Here is a 24607-nt window from a genome sequence, read left to right on the forward strand (position 1 = left end):
AACCCTTGGAAAAGGAAGAATGCACTTTGCTGGAGTCGGTTTATTATTAAGTTACTGCCTTAGGATGAACTGTTTGCTTATTCTGTTGTACTTTTCCAGACTCTGCTCTCAAAGAAGCTTTCTTGTCTCTTTCCTCTATTTTTTCCCTTGTATGTCTGGAAAATAAATGATGAGTATATGAAGCTTCCAACCAAGAGCTGCTTTCCACTTGTGTTTAGTCAAAATTGATTTAGATGTTTGGCAGTAAAGCATAAAATTTGTGTCTTACTATAGTTTATCAGGGAAAACAGAGAGGTTTCTTTAAGCATCGTTAAGAAAGTGTCAGCCTCCCTGGACTGGTGCACCTGATCCAATGATACGCCTGAAGCAAAGTAAGTTTGTGGTAGCACAGCAACTGTACTTCATTTGAATTTGACTTCAGAAAGCGTTTTGAGTATTTAGAAATAGCTTTGATATCTATTTAGAGTCAGAATAGGCTGTCTAGTGTACAGGCACATCTGTGTAATAATAAAATGCAAAATATTATTGTGTAAATAATAAAATACGTAAAAGTACACAACAGGCCAGAGAGAATCTGCAGCAGTGTTGATTGCGGAGATGCCTTTCAACACTGTAGGTAAAGGATTGCACGTGAAGTTGATTTTGAAAGGTGTACATGTTCTTTTAATTATGGCACTCAAAACGAGGAATTGGAAGCCCAGCAATCTTGTTTTGCTGTTGTAGTGGTTTCCCTCCTTTCTTGGCACAAACTGAACGCCCGGTCCTGCTTCTTTCACTGAACGTCACGCATAGGAAGCACTGCTTGCCCAAACTGTATTTCAGTCAGATCAGATGATGATGTTCTGGTGAATTACTCTGATCGAGGTAATGGCTATGGGGGTCTCAAATCCTGGTCTCGGTGTTTTAGTCACCCTCATTTCAGGACTCCAAATATTTTGCAGCCAGCTATTGGAGAAATAAAACAGCACAGCAAACAGACAAGCAATACCTTTCCAGGGTAAATGTTTTATGTGTATTCTGTAGTTGCGTAAATAGGGCCATTAGGCCAGTAAGTGACTTATCCAGTTTCACATGGGAAGTTTATTTTAGATTATGGTTTTGTGTTCCAGAGTATCATCCACAATACCATCATCTGTCTGTAAAACACCTTCTGGGTATGTTTGGTATGTTTTTTGCTGCTTTTGAGACTTCTAGCTGCATACAGATGTTGTCCCTGATACCTGGATGCAATTCTGTTTTCTGTACAATAGGTTTTCTTCCCCTTTTTTTCAGCTACAGCAATGACAATCCATTTAAACAAAGTCCAGAAACCGTGTAATCAATTACTGGAACACCATGATCATACTGTGACTTTCTCCAACTGCAATACAAACATTGTAGAAAAATATAAAGCTCTTCCACACTGGTCTCTGGCCTTGTAGAGAGATCTTGACAAATTAAAAGAGCTGGGCAATCACTAGTTGCATGAAGTTTAACAAGACCAAGTGCCAGATTCAGCAACCCTGGCTGTATGTGTAGATGAGGACGAGAGGCTGGAGAGCAGTCCCGCAGAAAGGGATCTGGGGTTTCTGGTCAATGCCAAGCCAAATATGAATCGGGAGCATGCCCCAGTAGCCCAAAAGTCCAACCATGTCCTGGGGTGCCTCAGGCACGGCATGGCTAGCCTGGCGAGGGAAGGGATTCTCCTGCTCTGCTCTGCACCAGTGTGGCCTCACCTCGAGCACTGTGTGCAGTTTTGGGTGCCACAATGTAAGAAGGACTTAACGTTATTAGAGAGCCTCCAAAGGAGGGCTACAAAGATGGTGAAGGGTCTGGACGGCAAGTTGTATGAGGAGTGGCTGAGGTCCTTGGGTTTGTTCAGCCCAGAGCAGAGCAGGCTGAGGGGAGGCCTCATGGCGGCCTGCAGCTCCCTCATGAGGGGAGGCCTCATGGCGGCCTGCAGCTCCCTCACGAGGGGAGCGGAGGGGCAGGCACTGAGCTCTGCTCTCTGGGGATGGCGACAGGACCCAAGGGAACGGCATGGAGCTGGGACGGGGCGGGGTCAGGCTGAGTGTTAGGGAAAGGCTCTTCACTCAGAGGGTGATCGGGCACTGGGGCAGGCTGCCCAGGGCAGTGGTCAGCGCACCAAGCTTGCCGGAGTTCAAGAAGCATTTGGACAACGCTCTCAGACACATGGTCTGATTTTTGGGTGGCCCTGTGAGGAGCCAGGAGCTGGACTTGGTGATCCTGGTGGGTCCCTTCCAACTCAGGACAGTCAATGATTGATCAGGAAGGATTATTGTATGTGCCTTTTGAAATTGTAAATCAAAACATGTAAATTCAAGTGACTTGCCCAAAGCCATGACCTGTCTGACAGAGAGGATCCCCATCCCCTGTGCCTCAGACTGTCCAGCTTTCTGCATATGGCTGCCCTTCTGAGCCGTATGAGTTCTTCAGATGGGTTTCTGCATCTCCACACAGTAGCTCCTTTCTCAGATGAATGGTTTATAAATTGACCAGAGCCTCACAAAGCAACCTTTACACACATGGAATAGCAGTTGTTTGCTTAGGTAACCTGCCAACCACATCACTGTTCATGTTAAAGATCTTTGATATTGACTGAATGTTACAATCTTTCTACTTGCAAGTGTAATCTATATGTTGTCAAAGTTGCTCCAACATAAAACTGTTGTGATCAGATGCCTGAGGCAAAAGTACATGTTCTTTGCCAGGAATATGAAGAGTGTTTTAGACACCTTGAACTACGTTCACGTGTTTGAGCATTCATAGCCCTTCCAGGCATCATTTAACCAATTGAACCTTAATGAATCAAATAGTAGTCTTTTATAACCTGTATATGGGAAATTAGAACTCAGAAGTAATATGATTTAGGAAAATAAATGGTAACAAATGGTAAAATTTGACTTATAAAACTTGAAGGTAAGAGGCCTTTTTGTGATCATCTACACTTCAAGATGACTGCTTCTGGGAAGAGCCTGGGAGGAGGAGAAAAATCTGTGAAATTGTTTCATTGAGGTAATACAGGTATTTTTTGCTTTGCTTACTTTTATGTCACAACAAGTGAGAAGGAAATTAGGCTAAACTGTAAAAATGCTGTAGTTGTGTAGTAAATGGTCTAAGAGGTGTTTCAGCTGTAAAGAGACCACCAATTTCTCAGGTGAGGACGGCTCTTGAGAGAAGATTTCGGTTTGACCAGTTTTTGGAACAAATCCAGTATTACTGAATTATCTCTTTCAGCTGCATAATTTAGCAGTGGAACTGAAGGGTTTTTTGTTTTTTGTTTTTGGTTTTTAAGACTTTCTTCCCCTTTCCAGAGAAGAGACTGAAAAGTTGCATACATACAATCACCCTGCTGTAACACAATACATCCTCTATTGCAATTGCGAAGGATTTCTTGCTTGTGCTTCAAGTTTGAGATGGATAAAAGTCCCAGTAATAGAAAGCACACCACACTCCTATATACCAATGATTCTGAGAAAGTCTTAAAAGCTTGTATGTTTCTCTTGTAACCTGTAACTAGTATCAAGGCACTGGACCTGGGGCAGGAATTTCAGCCCATTTGCTAAAGCAGAAGTGTCATGGAAGTAACAAGTAGTTAAAATGTTTTTTTGACATAGTAGTGTGACTTTTCCCCCCTTTCTTCATACTATGTCTTCGGATTTGGAGACAGATTTCAGTCCCAAGAATCAAGTAAGCTTAAATTGCCATTCTGGATATCAGTGTAGATGGTGCTTTGAACAGACAAAATATCAGCATACTTACTAGATGAGGTATTTCTAGGCTGTCTAATGGAGAGAAACAAGTGGGGTATTGCTGGAACCAGAAGGAAAATACAAAAATCCCTTATCCCCAAAACTTAGCAAAATATAACAAAAGAACAGACTGTTGGCAGAAACCTGTCTGTAAACAGGTTGATAAAGTATTCAAATTGTACTTGAAAAAGCTTACAAGAACATGAACCCAAAGATGGCAAATACGGAAGGCTAGTAGATTTATCTTAAAAAGCTACTGTTGATGAGGAATTGGAGTTACCAGGTGTTAATTTGCCAGCTATCTCACTTAGTTTAAGAGAAATGAGAAGGGCCAGATTGTTGCTCTCATCCTTTTTTCAGCACTTAAAAAGATGATTCTAAAGCAAACTGCCAACGAGATTCTCCCAGATCATATTACTAGCTGCGCTGATTTGTTGTACAAGAGCCTATGTCCCTCTATGCAATTTCAGGGTTTAACTAGAAATGTTGCCACAAAAACTGAAATATTAATGTAAGGAGTAGGCCTGCTTCCCTTGATACGTAAATAAACTTTATTGGGGGAGCGGGGAGAGAAGAGTGCTCAAAAGGATTTTAAAAGCAAACGATTTTTTTGTATGAATTAAAAGAGTATAGTTCCCTGTACATTGGTTTTGTGGCCAGCCCAGCCCGTTAAGGCCAGGGTCAGTCCCATTGAGGAGGAGGCTGCTGGCACGCTGCCTCCCCAGGTGCCAACTGCCCACCGCAGGAGGGCTTTCTCTTCCTGCAGCTCTCTTCTCATCATGCTGTAGTTAAATAGATGCCTGGCCTTTTACAGCCCTGTTCCTGGATAAAGAGTAAAACTGCACTGTTCCAGTAATACGTGTATACAAGTATTGCAAATACGGTTATGACTCAGCCTTTCCCCAGAGACTTAATGGCGGGGGGGAGAGACGACAAAACAGGGCCACAGACCAAAAGTGCTTAGAATTTCCCATCCCTAAATCAGGCGTCCTTGTAATTAAACAGAGTTCAAAGATGAATCAACATACAAAAATGCAGAGCTGCTCGTGATTGTTGGAGGTACAGAGGGAAAGGCAGGAATAGCAGGGGGACTGCGGTAATCTTTTGGAGACATACCAGGCTCAGCATTAACAGACAGGCATCCAGTGCCAGAGACATCAAGCTCTCTAGAACAGAAGAGATGCCAAACGCTCTGTTTGGGTTAGTGGATACCAAAGGGAGAGCCTTAGGGGTGGTGGATCCCTGCCCAGTGAGCGTAACCCCTGTCCCTACTGTAACCTTGATGCTGGAGAGACTCATTGACTTCTGAAATCCTTTAAATGTCACACGGACGTTTGGGCATTTGAACTTTGCTCACAGTAGATAGTGGAGTCTGCTAATGCTCCTGGAGAAGCAGTCGTATTTATCTCCTTGTTTAGCACGAGAGGGAGCAGACATAAGGAAAGACATAAAGGGCAGGAAACAAATGTAAATGTGTGTGATAGTGTCTGACCTCACTCCAGCTCATGTGAGGCTGGATCTGGTCAATTGTTAGTCGGCTGCAAGCTGGGGGAGAGTTACTGGAGGCTGAAGGATTCTGCTAGGAATTGATACACTAAGCACATCAAAGAAGATAGACGGTAGTCATGAGCATTTCCATTGATCGCTTCCGTATTAATGAGGTTTGGTGTGAGGAGCTCCATTGTGTTCTAAAGTTTCGTTCTAAATTCAGTTTTCTGCTGCCAGTGTAATGTGGTGGAGAGGATGTCATACTGGTTTCTGTGAAGTGGGGACACAAACTGGAATAGCTGAACTTGTTTTGTCAGCCACCAAATAACCATCAGTTTGGTCTGCTAGATAAAGCCAGTCTGGAAAAAAATATATGACGTGCCATTGTGTCCTTTTTAGCAATCCAGTCTCCTGACCTGCATTCAGCTCCACCCTCAAAAAAATAAAAATAAAAAAAATCTGAGAGCTTTAATGCCTTCTGGTGATGTTCATGTGTCAGCTCAGGATTATTTAATAAAAGCTTTAGAAGTTCTCAGTCTTAACCTACCTTATGGCATGGTGTCAGAAAGCAACAGCATCGAGTCTGAGCGTTAGGCAAATATTCCAGAGTAATTTAATTCTTAGGAGATGTGTCTGGGAGGTAGTATGCTTGCCTGCATGGAAGTACTGAATTTCAGGTGTTGTCCGGTGTGTTGAGAGGCCCAGTACGTATCCAGTGTTGACTGCACTCAGGTTAAAGCTCTCCCACCAGCTTTTCCCTTCTGCTTGCAAGACCACGCACACAACCTCCTGTTCCCCAGCCGCTAAAGCCTGCCTTTTAGCCAGAATACCTCTATAAAAAGGCCTTTCTGCTAGAAGTCTTTCAGCAATGGAAAGCTAGGGAAGACAAATGCCACCAAGCAGAGCTAGTTTAAATTTTTTTTTTCACTCTTGTACCAGGCTTGCGTTGCCTGAAAGCAATGAGTTATTGTAAGCAGAGCAGAGGATTGCGTTGTTGGGCTCCAGTGACTCCATGGGTATGGCCCTAGAACTACTTCTCAAAAGCAAATACTAATTTCAGCTGGAAAGCACAAGTCAGTTGGAACGGCATCTGGAGATGAAAGGAAAAGACTGTTCTGTTTCGTGGGGTTTTGCGAAAAATGATCACGTGGCTCTAAGCTCTAAAGAGAATAGTACTGAATAGTTGCACACATTTTCCATCAGTTTGTTGTTATAAAAAAAATTGCGTGTTGGTTTCTGCTCCCTTAAAAAATGAGTATGTTGTAAAATGAGTGTGTGTATTTCTATGTGTAGCATCGTCGTGTTTTTTCTAGCGATTTACCTACTCATCAAGTGTCAATAGATGGCTGTTCGCTTCAGCCAGTGCTTTAGGAATTGGGGAGTGAACTCTGTGGAATAAAATGCAGGCAGTTTGCAAACAGCCTGAACTTCCAGCTCCTGGCTAAATTGAAGAATCTGAAGTGTGAAATGTGCTGCGAAAACACTTTTGCCAGTGAAATGTGTGTTGTCCTGGTGGGAAGGAGAAGGGTACCAAGAAATTGCTTCTTGGCACTTCAGAGAGCGTAGGTGTCCGGTCCCTGCACAGTTTGTTAGAGGTTGCTGGGAAATAGGTTTTGTTGTTTGGGTCCTCGCAAACTCTGAGGTGGTTATGCAGTAACACCAAATGTTGCACAAATCCTGCCACGTACCTGGGTATCAAAGGACAGAAAATTCAATCTTGCTCTTCAAATGTATATATGGCGTGGAGGGCAGCACCGGGCAGTGTTGCCAAGTTTGGGAGGATCGAGGCAGAAGGCAAGTTGGAGGCTTCAACGTCGACATTCGTGTGTTGGTTTGTGCTGTTAAAACAGCAGTAAACTGCAGGTGTGTGAAAGCAGCACCTGAAGTTAGGGCAGCAGCAGGTTGCGATCTGTGGAAGTGTGTGACTGGGGGGCTCCCCCCAAAAACCGGTTGAATATTTTGAGTTTGGAAGCACTGTTGTCAGGTAAGGAGAAAAATGGACTTGTGGCAAAAGACGTGGAGGATGAGGCGGTTCCTGGCTCTGCAGTGCATTTCCCATGCGACTGGGGAAATCTCAAACTCCTTCTGTTGCAGTTTCCTATTCTCATATGGGGGCAGTCGCCTTTTTAGAGGCATGTTAACATCTTTACAATTGATTAATCATGACTACCTCACATCCAAGATCTGTGGTGGAAGTGCTGGCACTATTATCCAAAAGCAGTTGCCAAAGTCATCACAGCCTTTTAGGTATCCTGAAGAGCTATTTAATTTTAGTTGCTTGAGAAATGTGTATAAAAAAAAAAAAAGAGAGAGAGAAGTTGAGGGGAGTGTTTTGGCATGGGTTACAGGAGTGACCTTGCCTGTAGGTGGTTGTGCCTTTTGTCCTGGGTTTGAGGTGCTAATTCAGCCTCAGCTCCTTCCTGATCTACTTATAAAGAACATTTATGGGCCTAAAAATGCTTGTCAGTGCTTAGTTAAAATTCCAACTCTGTTGCTCTTTCGCTTTGGCGGATCTTGTTTTCTTTGGTGCTTTGGAAGGACCTCATTGTTTATTGCACGGTGCAGTTGTCACCGCGGATGGAAAATGTTACTGGAAGTAGAAATTGATACCACTAAAATTACAGTGTTTGTGTACACTCAGTATGTGTGCCATCTCCTATTTCTGACTCGTCACTTAAATTGGACCAGTCCTGACCTGTGTAGGTGGGTTTCCACCAGCATGTGCTCATTACAGCTCTCCCGTTGCACTGTCTGGGCCCTGTTATGGAAGGGAGGTAAGTGTCTCCTAGTGTCTCCTGCAGGAGACGGCAGGAGGAGAGAGTTCCCTGTCTGTTTTTCTTCCTCCATCTTTTGTTTTCCTCTTCCTTCATCACTTGATCTTTCCCTCGCTGTGTGCCTGTCATGCCATGTGGGCATAAAAATAAGATGATTTTAAGGGGGGGGAGCATTGGTGCTCTTTGTCTAGACTAGATACTTGTGGAAATAGTGACTACATTTTAGATTCAGCAAGCCTAACGTTTCAGCTTTATGCTCCGTTTCTGTATCCTTGTAATCTATTTGACATGAAATATTGACAGGCATAGGAAGCCAGGTTTCCCATCTCTGCAGAAAGATTCAACTTGCTATAGCCATACTTAACTAGTTAACAAAATGGGTCATGTTTCTTCAGGATCTGTAAAGGTTTTAAAGATCATTGAACTAAGGACCGTATAAATGCAGCTGTTGCCAAGGTAAATTAACTTGTCCTGCAGGAACAATGAATCCATTTAGGACCTCTGAAAACTAAGATTTTTGTTACAAATTTTGCATCTCACGAAATACTGGAATGGGGTGGGGAAACATGCAGAGGTTCATGAGGGAGGCATGGAGTTTTCTCCCAACTTCATTTCTTAATTTTTTTTGCCTCTCTGCTTGCAGATTCTCACAAACACAAAGATAAACACAAAGACCGAGAACACCGGCACAAAGAGCACAAGAAGGACAAGGAAAAAGACCGGGAAAAGTCCAAGCACAGTAATAGGTGAGGAAAAAATTGACCAAACCCTCGTAGGCTAAACCTCTGTTGCTCATGCAATCTTAGAATTTACGAGTGTAGGTGATTAAAGTCTAAATTTATGTACTTGCATGCATTTCTATATGGGTAGCTTAAGCTGTGCATCTTGCAAATGGGATCCAATATTTTTGTATATAAGATTATTGTAGCATAGTGTGACTGAAGGTGAAAACTAGTTTAACCTCATCTTCATGGAGACTGATGAATTTTGGTCGTAATCTTTTGTGTGTTTGCAATTGTTTGTCAGAAACGTGGAGCTCTCATAAGTGTTGCTGTAAACCCTGCTGTTTTAGCATAGATGAACCTGATGTGACTACTCAGTCTCCCAATAATTAGTAGCATCTGGAAAAATGGTCCCCTGGAGTGATGGCAATGTCCTTGGCCTTTTCTTATAACGACTGAATATCTCAGCGCTGTCAGGCAGCTTGTGGGGTAATCCTTTTTACATTTGCCAGGCATTATGAGCACGTCTCAGCTGCTGGGTTAGATGATAAATCTGAAAGGATTGCCTGCTGGTTTGTCTGGTCTGCATGACAACTGCACTGCCACTGTCTGGGGAATGTGTGTCACGGGACTCACCTGCAATATCATCCACACTGAACATAAGATAAGCATTTGTTTACTCTGCGATGAGGGGGGCACTTGCAGTGGTGGTGGGTTCCACAGTCCAGCCTATCTCCTAACGTAAGGTGTGAATTATAAGAACCGGAATATGCAGGTCTGTCCTTGGTGACTTGGTATAACACAGTGTGGGGCAGCTGTGTCACACACAGGACGTTACACAGAGAAGCTTTCCCAGTTGTAACTCCTGACATGCAAGTGCCATGGAGTCTACGTTGCGTATTTGCAAATCAGGCACTGGAGGGTAAGTTTCTGTCCCAGCACTTGGTGAACGGCAGGGAGTGTTGGTTATGGCCAAGCAAATGTTCTTAACTAATGGCTGTGCAAATGTGACAACAAATGTGACAACACAAACTAAAAACAGATGAGTAGTCTGTATTAACAATTTCTATTAAGAAGCAAAGAAAAAAATGAGTGTGTGCTGAGCAGTGGGTTTGTTTTATTGGGGTCACGCTTTTCCTGTGACCTTTTAAGAAGTTGTATAGCTTTCTTTAGTTTCTTCTCCACAAATGGATGACAGGAAAAAAAAAAATCTAGGCAAATTAAGTTGCAGCATTTACTGGCTTCCATGGCAAAGACTAAATGCTTTGGACACATTGTTTGCACTTTGCTTTTTCTCATATATTTCTATTGCTGTGTTTTCTGATTTTTCTTATATTCAAGCATGTGCCCCAAAACGGATTTTGCCTCACATTTCCAAGTGTTTATCGCTTCACTTGGAAACCATTCTCCTGCAATCTTAGCAAAGTACATTCTTTTGTAAGGAGTAATGTAAGCACGATCTTTTCAAACTTCCAGAATTCATTAATGATTTGGCTTTCTCTGTGTAGGAGGTGGAAGGATATTTTTAACTGGAAGAAATATTTTTCACCAACTAATTATGGCTTATAAGTTGAAGCTGCCCGGTGCTAATTGTGTAAATAATAAATAACAAAACATTAAAAAGGAGATAAGAATGGCTAATGTGTTGTGTGAGTTGTAGCTTTGTCATGAGCTGATATGTAAACATTCTTTATCTTGAAGTAATTCCTCCCTCCCTTCAGCATTGCCTTGAAGTCCCTGTAAGAAAGGTAGCACTTTTTCTAGACACTGCGCTTAAAGCTTCCAGTTATTTTCATTTAAATATTCGTTTGTTCTTTGAGCACGATATACTGCACTTTTCCTTTCATAAAAGGACGCACCTGTGTGGATAACGTGACTGAATGCATGTTTTGCAGGGTTGTTCTTTGAGGCGTATTTTGGGAAGAGATTACATGATATTGCCTTGCCCCTCAGGCCGCTGCACAGGGTGGGACAGTTCCCCAGGCTGAGTGCACAGCTTGCAACATTTTTCTATGGTGTTTCCTGCGTTTTAAAACCGACACCTTAAAAATTAATGTATTGGACTGCTGAATCATGGAGGTGTCATTCAGGGAAGATAACGTACGCAGAAACGTGTGCAGTGCTCTGGTTGGATCCATCCTTCAGGAGTCTTCTAAGATCTGCACTGCCCCATTCGTGCTTACTCGTGCACGAGGCCTGAGGCCACTGGCGGTGCAAACCCAGCTGTCTTCTAACAAACCTTTTAGAAATAACTGACCCCGTAACTGAAATTTAAGCACTTCCTCTCCGAGTCTTTCGATTCAGCTGTCATGCATGTAATTCCATGAATATTAAGCTGCCCCTCTAAGGGTTAGAGTTAGGTAACAATTGTCTTATGGAGGAGATAGCCCAACAGCTCACAGCATGGGGGTGGAGGAAGATCTGTGATGAGCATGGAATTACTTAGAGGGGAGCACTTAGGAAGGACCTGAATGGAGCATGTTCTTGTGGCCCGATGAGTGCCAAGTGTTGATGTGGAAGGTGAGACTCCAAGGATGGCAGGGAGCAGACTAGTGAGTTACTGGACAGGATGGGGAAGGACTGGAGCAAGCTGCAGAAGTGTACAGTTAGAAGTCCTGTCTTTGAAAATGTGGAGTTTCATCCTAATACAAAACCTGGGGTGGTTAAACAGAACGTGAACCTGGGAGGGGGCAGAAACCAACAGCATCCATCCTGAAACTCCTGCTGGTCCTGCACATACTCCTCGATGAACTTCAGTTATGGCTCTGTTAATACGGTTGCTGTACAAAACTACTTCCTTGGACAGAACCAAGAGTAAATGAGAAGCCTGGGCTTTAGGATGGCCTCTGTGACTGTGCGACTGGTGTGAAATAGTTGGGAATCATTTCAGTGACTGTCAAGCGCCTCTCGCTATCTTGCTGCTAAGCAGACAGCTTGCAATGAACAGGTTAAGGGGACTATTGATCACTTGGCCATTTTTAATAGCTTTTGATTTTTACCAGCAATTGGAGGGGAGGAAGCTGCTTTGCAGGGAAATACTGGAGAATTGTCCCCTGTCTAAAGGGTTGTCTTTGCTGTGATGTAACAAGACAGAGTTCTTCTTGGAGGAAGATGTAAAGCACAGCAGGTGAGCAGAGGCAGTGGCTGGTAGGCTCTGAGAGGCTCTGCCCTGCTAATGGGAATCCCAATAGCCATACGTTTTGCATTTGGCAATGAAATGTGAGTGAAAATAGCTGTTGCTCCACTAGAAATTAGACAAAACTTACAAGGTACCAAGAATGTGGGATTTTCCAACGGTTTCTACCTGTACGGGGAGTTCTTACAGCATTTGATACAAACCTCTTGCTAAAACTGAAAATGAATCTTTTAGAAAATTTTCTTAGATTAATAGAATTGCACTCAATCCTTGAGAAGTTCCATTCTGGACTTCAAGTCATCAGCTTTTATATTGCAGGAGATGTTCTGTATCTTTTTTAGCTCTTAAAGAGGTTGAGCTGTGTGTTAGCAGAAATCCAAGCCGTTGTTGCTGGAGAAACTTGGGCTTGTACCTGTGTGATGTGTTGTGCAGCGCATGAAGCATCCCCTGACTGCTTCCTGAGAAGTCTGGTATTGCGTCACGCATTGCATGCAGTTTTAGAGCATTGTCTGGTTGCATCCAAAGCAGATCATTTTTAATGTCTGTCTGTGGTAGTTTCACCATTTCATCTCCTGCCCGGTACTAAAACAAGGTTTTTAAAATAAAACCTACGTCAAGAAGGCAGAAAAGCTCCCGAATAAATGTTTCCTGTATCCAGACTTTGAAGGAAGGATCTACGCTGTCAAGATAAATCCCAGAAATACCTAAAATAGATTATCTTAATTTCATACGGCAGAAGTGTGTGGACTGGGATGTGGAACTTCCTAATTTTGCTTCTTGCTTTCTTCCATTCCCACTCAGAGGGTGACACTCCTGTACCTTAATCACTTCCTTGTAGCTGTAGTGAACTGGGAGAGCCTTTCTGTGCCTCATGAGGGTCTTCTCAAAGATCTTTCACCCTCCAAGAAAGTGTAAAGCCCATAAAACAAAACTCAGAGAATAAATCCACATCATTATCAAGCAGTCACTATCAAGCAAAGTGTTTTCTTTTGTTCCTTTTCTCAACCCTTTATTTCCTGATTCCCCAAAGAAAATCTTACACACACTCATTAAATATAAATGCCGGTAGTTAAAAAAAATAAAATGAAACAAATCTGATGTGGCAATAGGTTTCTGATCTCTGGGAGTGAGCATTTCAAACAAGGAGACCATGTAAAATAATGAAATAATGGTCCCTCTGAAGCCAAGGCGCGTCAGAGATGGGTTTTGAAGTGTTCACAGTAATGAGTGTCTTTCTGCTGGGTGTCTTGGGCTTTGCGTGGAGCGTGGCCTGCGCCGTGCAGAAATGGCTGTGACAGTGAACGGGAGTAAAGGGGCTCCTCTCGCAGTGCTGATCCCTGCTGTCAGTGTGACAGGCATCTGAGCTGCAGGAAAAAATCCTCTGTCAGATTGCGTATTCCCTTCGTTTACAAAATCTCCTGTGATCACAGCTTGAGATGAACAGAAGCAGGGAACATACGGGATTTATAGACCTGATCTTCACTGGCATCTTCTGAGTTTTGTGGTTTTGCTAGGAAAAACAGATCCAAGGCATTTGCTTGTGGTGAATGAAAATAAATTTCAGTTCTGGCATCTCACACACCTCCTGACTGATTTATTACGTGATCCCGAACTGCGAGGAACTGTGTGCATGTGGGGCACGAAGAGGCAGAGAGATCTGTCTTAGGGTTTCAGCGCCCCTGTTCCCCTGGTGTGGGTGCTTTGGTTTTTCTCCCGCTCTTGAGTGCACAGTTGACCTCCATTAGCTTTCTAACGTGATCCCTTCTAGTAGCAAAAATTTCTGCTTTTTCATTTAATGGTGTACCTGATTTTCTAGCACAGGCGTAGAAAGTACTTGCTCTGCCTGATCCTCATCACAGTGTGCTGGGAGTGTTTGACTTCCGAGTATTTTTATCACCTATTGATTAATGCAGCTTTTTATCTCGTTCCCCTTGCTGAAAGCTTGATCTCTTATCTGTGAGCACCGAAGGAAAGACTCCAACTCTGGGAAAAAATGGCTTCAGATTTTTACCATATTGCTGAAATCCCAGCAGAACCATCGAGGCTCACGTGCTCATACCCTGTAATACCATACGACAGCTCTCTAGCAGCGAGCGCTAAACACTGCAAGGCAGCTGAAAACTTGTCCTTTGCTGGGGTGCCTCCTGTTCCTGAAACTCTCCCCGCACAGCCAGCCAGTCTTTGGTATGCGTTAGTCTGCACGTGAGCCCATTTTTCCATTAGTACCATGCTACGTCAAAGGAGACACGGGCCGCGTGACGTAGGCTTTGTCCCTTTGTGTTTTCAGATTTAGCTAAAGTCACAGCTTCCTTTTATTTTACGCTTCAGTTGTGCTGCAGCAGTTAGCGAGGAGGCAAGCGGAGCTCTGCTCGCGGCAGGCTCTGCTGCTTGCTGGTAGCAGCTTCTCAGTCACAAGCTAATTACAGCTGAGAAAATGAGAGAGGAGAAATAAGAGACGCTTTAGATAAAGCACCCTTCCCAGCTTGTGATTCTGAAGCTGGAATGGAAGAGGGCCTGGGAAGGGATTATTAACGTACACGAATGGCACCTGAAGAATGCAGCGTTGAATTACGGCGAAGCTGTTGTAGTTCGGAGAAGGAAGCTGTGAGCGGCACATCTGCCGCTCTTTGGAAGCGCTTTCCACTCGCGGCTTGCCCAAGTGGTCGCAGCCGAAGCAGCTGCTGCCAGGTGCCTGCTCTCCCTCCCTCTCCTGCCTTCCCGCGGGCATCCTCGCCGGGCACCGCAGCTGTACTTGCAGGGGAGAGGGTCGCTTCTGTTAGGTTTATTGCCTTGGGCACGTCATCCTGAAAGCTCCAGGGCCTTCCAATGCCCTTGCTCACGCTAAAACTCTGAGGCAGCATGCTAGCAAAAAGGCTGCAGTGCGCTAGGAGATGCACTGCTACTTGTCCGCCCTTTGTCTGACCTACGCCAGTGCCATGGGATGTCCCTGGGTGGTGCAATCCCTGGTTCTGCCTGCACCATGGTGGTGTTACGGTATCCTACTCGCTTGTACTTTACGTTAAAAACGATGAGTGGAGCAGATTGGCAGCATTAAGCACTGCCAGAGGTGCAGAACTTGGAGTGCTGTTGCGGTGCTTCAGTTGTAATGGCCGGGGTGCAAAGGAAGGTCTGGTGTTGCCGGCGAGGCTGGGCATTTCTAAACCAGCGTGTGAACAAGTGCGTTGTCGCCGGTTGTCCTCTCGTCAGGCTCACTTGCAGTGAAATTGCCTGTCTTCTGGGGGTTTTGCCGTCCTACCTCAGTGACTCGAAGCTGGTTTGTTGGCAGAAAGGTATGTGCAGCAAAGGATCCGCAGTGCTCTGAGACAGGGATTCAGGATAAAAAACATCTGGGTGCCAGTGGTATCAAGCCCTTCTTGTTCAGTTGTTCTGTTTGTTTGCTTTTAAAGAAAAGTGAGTTTTTTCCTCCGATTTTGAATTGGCAAGGAAGACAGACTTCGGATCTTTAAATTGTTCCCAATCCCTCCTAATAATAGCTTTGAGGATGTCTGGAAATAGCTTTCTGATGGAAGGCTGAAGCCTCTACTTTAGGGTAAGGATGGCATCCTGTTGCCTTCTCTTTTCTTTCGAGATTAGCGTGGTGGTTAAATTGTGTTCCCCTGGAGGCTCGCATAAGTGTCTTAGCTAACTGAAAGACCAAAGCTGCTCAGCTTGCTGGCTGAAGTTGGTATGTGACAAACTTGCTTTGCTTTTGGAGAAAAATAACTTATTTTTTTTAGGATTGTTGGTTGGTGACTTTGTTGTCAGCGTGTTCCCAAACGAGCTTTATCAAGAGACGCAGATTTCAGGCGCTCCCAGGGAAGAGTAGCACATGCCTTCATCTCTTCGTGTCACCTGGGGAATTTCTTCCAGCCGCATACCGGGGCCAAAAACCAGGGCCTCAGGTCTGGCCACCAACGCTTTTGTTTTGAAAACGAAGCTGCGGAGCGAAACCAGAGACTGACTTATCTTGGGTTATCTGAGCCCGTGTTGCTTCAGTGAGAAATCTGCTTCAGTGCTTGCTGCAAAGCAAAGAGGAAGGATGGTCTTGTGATTTATTTAAGAAAAGAAAAAAAAAAAAAAAAGAGGACAGACTGAATCAGGAATCCAGCCATCTTGCTTCTGACTCCAGTGATGGTAAATGTTAGCTTTAGACTGCATACTGCTTTTCAGTGGTGGCCGTGATGGTGGCCCTCTCAACAGGGACATCATTCAGGTTTCTACTGAAGCAACCAAAAGTTTTTAGCACTTTTTTCTTCCCGCAGTAGCGTGTAAGCATTCAGCACACGTAAAGACTGTCACTGCTTTTCTAGGCCAATGGGATTTTCTGCCTTTTTCAGTTTTAGCTTTGCAGGTGTAGATTGCCATCTATTAATCTGCTTTTAGTCACATTTTGTGTACTTCCTGGGCTCTACTCAGCACACTGAAAGCTAGTGCTTTTGGCTGCCAGTGAGAATGAGTATGGTGCTTCTGAAAACTTACCTTTTAAAAAAAATAATAATAATCTTTCTATTCCAAATTCCCAAGCAACAGGCACAGTCATGAGCTGTACCCTAGAGAGCTAACCCCATTGATGGCAGTGGATACTGTGCTTTGGAGATGCAAACTGTTGACAGAGTAGAACATGTTATTGCAAGTAGAATTTAAATACCAAATAAGAACAATAAAGTGTCAAAAGCAAGATGGATCTAAGCCCTGTGTTTCTTTGTTTTTGTTTTTCCTCTGTATGATGGTACACGTTTCTAATTGAAATACTTTAATCTTTGGTGAACGAGGTGCCAGTCTTGTATGCAGATAACAGAACAAGGTGTCAGGTCAGAATTTCCAGACTTCTGAGTTTAAAAAAGATTGCTAACACCCATGGGGTTTTGTGCTTTCAGTTGCTCAGTGAATCTAGTTGAAGCAAAGGAAGAACAAAATGGGTATCTCGAGTCTGAGATACCGATGAATAAACAGGATAAAGAAACTGGAACGTCTAATCTGAGCGAGAGTAGCAGGCATCTCCTGGATTTCTGAGGTTCAGTGTCGGGATGTTCTGTATGTACTTGCATGTCTTGATGACACCGTGTACACAACACGATCTGCTGGGTAAGAATAGTCTGCAGTTGTTGAACCTTCACTCACAGCCAACATGTGGTGCTGTGCGTCTGTCTGCAAGAATTTCTAGAGTGCCAGTGGCCTTTTAATGTTTAGGCATTTCACTTTGGTTTTATATGTAGCATAAAGAGAAGTTGCTAGAGAGTTAAAAATGAAACTGGTTTCTCTTCCTACTGGTCTCTTTTGATGCAACACAGTATATGAATGTACTGATTTCCTCTAGAGATTAGTTTTCTTACTTTATCCACTTGGGTTTGGAAGGCCAGCGTATATTTATTGGAGTATGCGCCACCCTAAGCTTGAATAATTGAAACCTTTCGTAGGTTCAGGGCCATTTGTGCTGGTGTTACGTGAGGTTCTGAACCTCGCTGGACTTTACACTGCGGCTGGGTGTGGGTTGACGTGTTTGTGACTGGTTGCCTTCCTCTTAGTCACACGCAAACGTTAAGGGAGCTGGTTAACATGCTGCTTGCTTTCTGTAGGCATCAAACATCCAAGCCTCCTGCAGTCTGTTTTTTTTTTTTATAGAAACAACACTTGAAGCCTATGTCTTCTTTAAACCTCCCCCTGGCATTCCAGGCTCGCTGTTTTCCAGGGCTGTATTCTCCCAGGTTGGTTTGGGCTTCACTTCAGTGTTGAAATAACCAAAGCTGCCTGCTTCTGGTACAGCTTCGCATTAAATTGCGTCTTCTGAAGGAGAAGCAGAGTGTCCCAGAGAGCAGCAGGGATGGAGCGTGCTGTCAGATGCACGTGTGAGGAGGAGTGTGAACTGCCAGCGTGAGGAAGGCAGCGGGCTTGGTGCCTAACCACGCCCAGCAGAAGAGAGCCCAATTTCCACTGTGCCTGTGGCTTGCTTGAGCCCGCTGTGATGCCGGAGTGCCCCCAGCCATATATATGGGTGTGTATTGGAGGCACACTGAATTGACAGGCTTCTTGTTTGGCTTCTACAGCAGCGCGACTAAGCCACGTGCTCGGTCCTTACAATTTGTACCGTGAGTATGGTGAGAGCATTTCCTCGTTTTCTGGCTCCAACCAGTCATTCCACAAGAAACTCATTTTCATTTGTAAGCAGGGGTGTTTCCTAGCTTGCTTTCTGGTTGAGGGGGAACGTTGGAAAATGCGATCTAAATTTACCCAAACGTCTCAGAAATCAAAAAGGGGTGAAACTGAATTTAAAAAGTACCTCAATTTTATTTTCCTTGGGGGTATCTTTTTCCTCTTTTCCGACTTGGGGCATTAGGCATGCAGTGCTGTAATGTCAGGCTGAGCTGTAGCAGAGCAGACGGCCTTGGAGGCTCCTCTGGTGGGTGCCCATCCCCGTCCCGGCCTGCAGAGCCAGGGGACTGCCGCGGTGCTTCTGGGGCCCAGCTGCTGAAACAGCTCCGGGTGAGGACTGCGGCGTTATTCCTGCCTTTTCTGTTTGACTTTGCATAAACACAAGGACACCGCATATCCTGTTCGCTCTGGTTTTCCCATCTGTTTGAGAACAGTAGAGATCAGCGATTTTCTCTTGGTTCCAGAGATGAGGGCTGTTAAACTTGTTGTCGGAACAAAAGCTCACATGGGCATTGACAGGATGGACAGCTCTATTGCAGTGACCTTTTATGTGGACGTAAAGAAGAAAAGCAGAGACGGTGGGAATTCAACCTGAAGCATTGTACTGCTTTAAGCGTAGCAGTTGTGGATTTCATTGGCAGTCCAGGCCGACGGGGTTTTCCTGATGGGAAGTGGTGGCTGTGGTTTTGCAGCGCGTTCCTCTTCCTCCTGAGGAAAATGGAAGACATGTAGCAGGAGGCTGGGTTGGATCTTCCTGTTCAGGCTATCACTGATGTTTTGGGGTTGGTAATGATGTGGGCTCTCTTTTTACCATTGGGGGTTCAGTGTATTGGTTACATTGCTTCGAGTGTCCCCAAACATACACTCTTGTCTTGCAGTGAGCACAAAGATTCCTCGGAAAAGAAACACAAAGACAAGGAGAAAACCAAACACAAAGATGGCAGCTCAGAGAAACACAAAGACAAACACAAAGATAAAGACAAGGAGAAGAGAAAGGAAGAGAAGGTAGGTGTCTCCTGTGGGACAGATGAGAGGATGGTTCTGGTTTATACTGCTGAATGGTGAAAATTCAGTGGGGTGCATGTGGCTTATGCCTCAGAGTTTTTATTAACCTGGAGAGGGGTATCCCAACACTGATGACTAGAGAGAGATGTGTTTTGTGGAGTGCTAGATGAGAAGATACAAGGGCTTTATCTGCAGGTATTGGGAATGGAAACAGTTCCTCAGTGGAGCTGCGTCTGCTTGTTTTACATTTTTCCATGTTAATATTTTTCACTTTGCCAAGCTTAAATTCAGAGACAAGGAAGGAAGAAAAAATCTTGTTAATCTCATTCCTTCTGTATGAGGACAAACAGACAAGCACTGAATGTTGGACTGATTATACACTTCAGTTCCTTCCATAGCTGGGAGTCAAGGGCCAGAAAATACCGAATCAACTAGTACTTACAGAAAATGTTGGCTCCTTGGTGCGTCATGTTGTTCTCAGGACTGCAGGGGATAAAGGTACCCTTTGGTTCCTTCAGCAAATTAAGTATCCTGCCTGTGGTATATGTTGGAAAAACAAGGTGCTCTGGGCAGTGCTAATCAGCTCCTGTTTCTCTTGTTTTTCAGATGAAATCTTCTGGCGATATAAAGATAAAGAAGGAAAAGGAAAATGGTTTCTCCAGGTAAGAAATAAGGTCTATGATCTGAAAAAAGTAGCATTTTTGGCTTTTTAGTTGCTCAGTTTTGACTACTCTCACATGGTCTTGGGGAAAAAATTGTGAATGCTTTTGACCCCTTCAGATGATATATCCTTCCCGTCTGAGGGAACTGGTAATTGATCCACTGACTTAGTAACTAGAGATGAAGCTGTTGAACACCTGGTGTCTGCCTGCACTTGCTGGCTTTGTCCAAGTATCAAATAGTTGATTTCTGCTCAGAACAGATTGAACCATGGAAAAATTGATAGTTGGACTTGAAAGCACCTCTGTTGTAGTTGTAAAAATGGGTACTTGAACCCTGCGAGTAGTCTTTTGGAGATGGGACCTTGTAAAGGCAGTCCAGATTGCCTTTGAGTGTCTTTCATGTGAGTGACTAGAGGCTAAAGCCTTTCCAGGTAAGGGAAATGGTTATGTAAAATGAGGTACCTTCAGAAAAATTCTAATGTCTGCTAAATTCCTCCTACTTATAGAACTTCTGGACTTAGGTGTTGGATCAGTCATCACTGAATAGCTTTATCAAAATCCTGAAGTGAGCAATTGTTAGCAAAATATTTTTTCTTAATATTTGACCAGCTAATATCTGCCACTTAACCAGTGGCTGAATTTAGACATTTTTAAGGTGGTGCATCTGGTCCACTGACATATTGGAGATGTATCGGGTGTGATAGGTGTGTCTGTGTGTGTCCATATCTGTTTTCAGGATGTGTTTTCAATCGTACCCATTTCTGAGTCCACTTAGAAAACCAGTAATTAAAAAAAACCTTCTTGTCTCACCATGTTCTGTGGATGCAGAGAGTTTGGGAGAAGGCATCTGTCTAGCCAGTGCCTGTTAGTGATTCTTTCCACATTTTGAATGTGCCCTCACCCGTTTCATTTTCTTACTCCTGTTTAAAAATGCAGACTCTGTAGTTATGCTTGGCACAGGAAAGAGGCGCCCTCTCCAGGCCTTTTGGAGGATACTCTGGAAATAAAGCAATGATGTTTAGGTGGTTTATGGTGTAGACTATTTTTATAATGCTTTCTGACCTCTACCATTTGGCAGAATTTCATGCATGTGCTAGCCTTGTCAGGGACATTGGATGTTCTCACGTCAAAGTAACTGGGCCTTCTTTTGGTCTGAGTGTTTTCTGTGTTTAAAAAAAAAAAAAAAAGCCCGGAGGAATCATCACTATTGTGCCTTCTTGAAGGCCAAGATCTGGCTAAGAGCAATTATTCTCCTGCTGAAATGTTCTTTTACAAGTTCAGATGGTTTTGATTTTCTTCTTTAAGACTTGGTAGCATGAGCAATATTACAACCTCGGGAACAATGCAAGTCAAGGTTCAGCTTGCTCATACAGCTCCTTTCTTTTAATATTTTCATGCTTTATTTCCCACTATTGCAAAACATTGGGAAACGTTTCAGTATTAAAATAGATAAAATTCCTAACAGCTTAATAAGCAGTACTACTAGGTTTCTGCCTGGAAGAGAAAACAAATGGGACAAATCTCTTTTACCATAGATGTTTTGCAACTGTCTGCGTGCTGCAGACTCGTGTCTTAGTTGATCATATGTGATGCCGCAGAAATGGCTTCTTACAGTAGCACGTATCTGTTTGCTCTGAGTTGCATCTGCCAGCACTGCAGTGGCTTTACAGCTGTGAAAGAGCAAACTGTCTTGTTCTGCCTCATGGACACATTACCAGCTAAAATAAGACTCCAGAATGTCTCTTGCTGTCTGTGATCTACAAAGCAAAATGCTGCTTTTTTTTCTCCCACCCCACCCAATCGCAGAACGTGTGTGTTGACTTGGAAACTGAGTCAATTTGATACAGAAATTTTGGATTGAATATGAATAGGAAAGCCCAAGATGGCACTGTTACTTTTTGTACCTGAGTAGAGTATCACTAAGTGCTTCAAAATGTAATTTTGGGCTCTTTGCGATGTCTTTTTATTTATGAAGATAAGTGAAATGCTTCTGTGAAATCTAGAAATAATGAGCATGTTTAAAGAGAGAGTCTCTCTACCCACTCATACCGTATTTTTCTGCTATTACTGGTGTCTGGGGGACATTATGGCTGAAAGCGTTGAGCCTAATTTAATATTTGTGGTTTGAGAGGAACAGGATTGTTTGCTTCCCGCAGTTTGGATAGTGAAAATAGACTAATCAATTTACCTTTGCCAGATCTTTGTTTCCTTCTCTGCTTTTCATATGCCTCAATATTTAGTTGGCAAAACATTCAGGAGAATAGCTTTCAAGTCTCTGCTTACTTGACAATCTTTTACTTTTATCAGGCTCAGTAAGGATATTGAGCTGAAACTACGTAACGTCCCTATGTGACTACACACATGCATGGATTTCAGTTTTGTTTTAGAAGTGCTGCAGTTGTTTTTCCTCAGAATCTCAAAGAAACAATGAAATCCAAGCTGTTTGTTGAACTTGATCTCTGCGTTGCTTGAGAAATAGCAAATGTGTAGATGCTGAAAGGCTTTTTCCTTGTGCTGTCTGTGGAAGTTCAGAGAACAATGCACCTCAGGTGTTTGGGGTCTGAGGAAGGCAACCCAGACCAGAACTGGAAGGACGTGTCTTTTTTGCAGATTATCATTTCTTAAACTGAGGTGGTGCTGGTTGCTATGAATCTTGCTGTTTGAAGTTTAGAACCACCTTTATTTCTTTTTGTAGTCCGCCACGTATTAAAGATGAACCAGATGATGATGGATTTTATGCTTCTCCTAAAGAGGACTCCAAACCACTGAAGAGACCTCGAGAAGATGATGAGTAAGTGGCCTGGGTACTGGTGACTTGAATGCTTGCCTTTAGTTTTCAAAGCAGAACACTAAGGGAGCAGGTAGGATATCAGATATTCAGCATGTGCTGGTTCAGATGTGGGACTGAAGATCTGAGACCAGTTGCCTTGTGCTGTGAGAAGTTCTATGAGCAGGGCAAGGGTAGTATTTGTGCTGTCTATGGAAAAATACCATTATCTGCTTCTGCAGATAGTGTTGGAAATTACTGCAGTGTTGGTAAATAATAATAAAGAAAAAAACACGCAGAAGGTAAATGGGGAAAAGACAGTGATGAAGACTGTAAAGCCTAAACCTGAACAAGTGAGGTATTAATGCTAGCTAAGTGGCTGCAGTGGTTTCTGTTGGATGAGGAAACAACTGCTCAAGAGGAAGAAAATGCAGTCAGCCTGTTCAGGGTAGGGAGGAGGTTTGCATGCACTGCTTGACATGATTCCCTTTTAAAAAGTTCTTAGTATGTTGTGGGTTATGCTGAGGGTTTGTCTAAATCGAAAGAAAAATACACATGATGTTTGATGTATAATAGCCCACCCAGTAAAATAAAAGTGCAGCTCCATCGTGCTGTGATCTGTCACCATCCATGTATGTCCAACTTTCAGATGGTGTGACCTTGTTAGAGGTCTCGAGTTAAAGGGTTGGAGGAGTTTAACCAAGGCAGCATTCTGTTCCTATGTGGTAGTTCTCAGTTTCCAAGAGAGACGGGTGTGACATCTTTTCTTTTGTGTAATCATTTGCTGCCTTCTGTTAAGTTTTCATGACCTCCCATCTTGTGCCTGCAATGGAAAGATTAAGAATTTGCCAGCAGTCAATTTTGCTATTGTTCAGACTAGTGGGGGATGCAAAAATTGGGCCTTGTGGGCAGATCCCAGACTGATGACTAGAAGAGGGGCAGCGGGTTGGAGGGGAACATGCCACTAAGCTTTTGCTGATTTATCCGATCCCATGCAATCACTGGGTGGCTGCTAATGCTCTTGAATGGGTTCTTCCTCAAGGAAGATTTTTGCTTCAGCAGTCTGAAACTTCTGGACAATTATTTGCAGCAACAGCCCATGTTTGTTTGTTTTCTGTAGGCTGTTCTCCTGGATAGGGATTATTCAGCCTTCTGAGAGAGCAGGGCACAAAATTATGTTCTTTAGAGATGAAATATGCCAGTAATAGTATGAACTTGCACACAAGTTTTGTATGTGTATGATTTTATTTTTATACTCAAAAGTTGATTATTTTCATCAGCTAGTCTCTGTTCTTACAGTGCTGAGTACAAACCCAAGAAAATCAAAACAGAAGACATAAAGAAAGCAAAGAAAAGGAAACAAGAGGAAGAAGAGGTAATGCAGAAGACAAGCTTGTTTCTTGCAAGAAAAGCAAGACTGACAATTTGGTGTTGAATTATGTAGAGCAGGGGGAATCTGATTCAAGGGAAAAAAGGCAGGGACCAGTCCTGGGACAAAGCTGCATGTGGTAGATCCACTCTGATGGTGCGAATTAACTTGTCTGTGCCATAATGGATAAAGTCAGGAGACGTTTCTCTCCTACACGTAAAACGAGAGATGGAGAAGATGCCTCTGGAATGTGAACTCACGGCCTGTTCTTGGCAGTTCAGTCTTTCTGTTAAGAAGCTTGCAGAGGGTAGAGGAGCCTTATTAACAATATTTGGTAGTTGCACAAATGATGTAGCACAGTTCAGAAGCAGAGGAGATAAAACCTAGATTAGCTGCTAGAAAGACACTTAAAGCTTTTAGATGAAGCCTAGGATGGAAATTAGGAAAGGGAGTTGGCATTGAGATGTTAGCCATAATTTGAGACTAAAGCTCTGTGTTGCTGCATCTAGCAAAGACACCCTTGTGAAGCACATGTTGCAAGCAGCCTCTGGTAGCATGGTTTATTCTCTAGTTTTTAATAGAAGTGTCTCTATAGTGAACGTATACCATACATTCCCCGAAGCCACCTTACAGAGCTACAGCTGTGCTTTGTAGCATTTGCCGGAGTAGATACAACTAATGCAGGCCCAGGAGGGTGTTCCTATAACTGAGCAATCATGTTACTGCGGCCCAGACTTGCTGCTTATCAGGTGAGGCACAATAACTGGCTTTGTGCACTTAAC

General features: G+C 43.5%; 1 protein-coding gene across 1 annotated transcript in view; it reads left to right on the forward strand.

Annotated features, from left to right (window-relative positions):
- Window positions 1-24607, forward strand: part of TOP1 (DNA topoisomerase I) — a 67002-nt gene that overhangs the window by 22164 nt on the left and 20231 nt on the right. Inside the window, exons 3-7 of the mRNA XM_035548020.1 lie at window positions 8658-8760; window positions 18901-19027; window positions 19634-19689; window positions 22385-22480; window positions 23756-23831. Of these exons, the coding sequence (XP_035403913.1) occupies window positions 8658-8760; window positions 18901-19027; window positions 19634-19689; window positions 22385-22480; window positions 23756-23831 (458 nt within the window). The remainder of the gene's footprint in view (window positions 1-8657; window positions 8761-18900; window positions 19028-19633; window positions 19690-22384; window positions 22481-23755; window positions 23832-24607) is intronic.

Source organism: Cygnus atratus, chromosome 16 (assembly GCF_013377495.2).
Source record: "Cygnus atratus isolate AKBS03 ecotype Queensland, Australia chromosome 16, CAtr_DNAZoo_HiC_assembly, whole genome shotgun sequence".
Classification (NCBI taxonomy): Eukaryota; Metazoa; Chordata; class Aves; order Anseriformes; family Anatidae; genus Cygnus; species Cygnus atratus.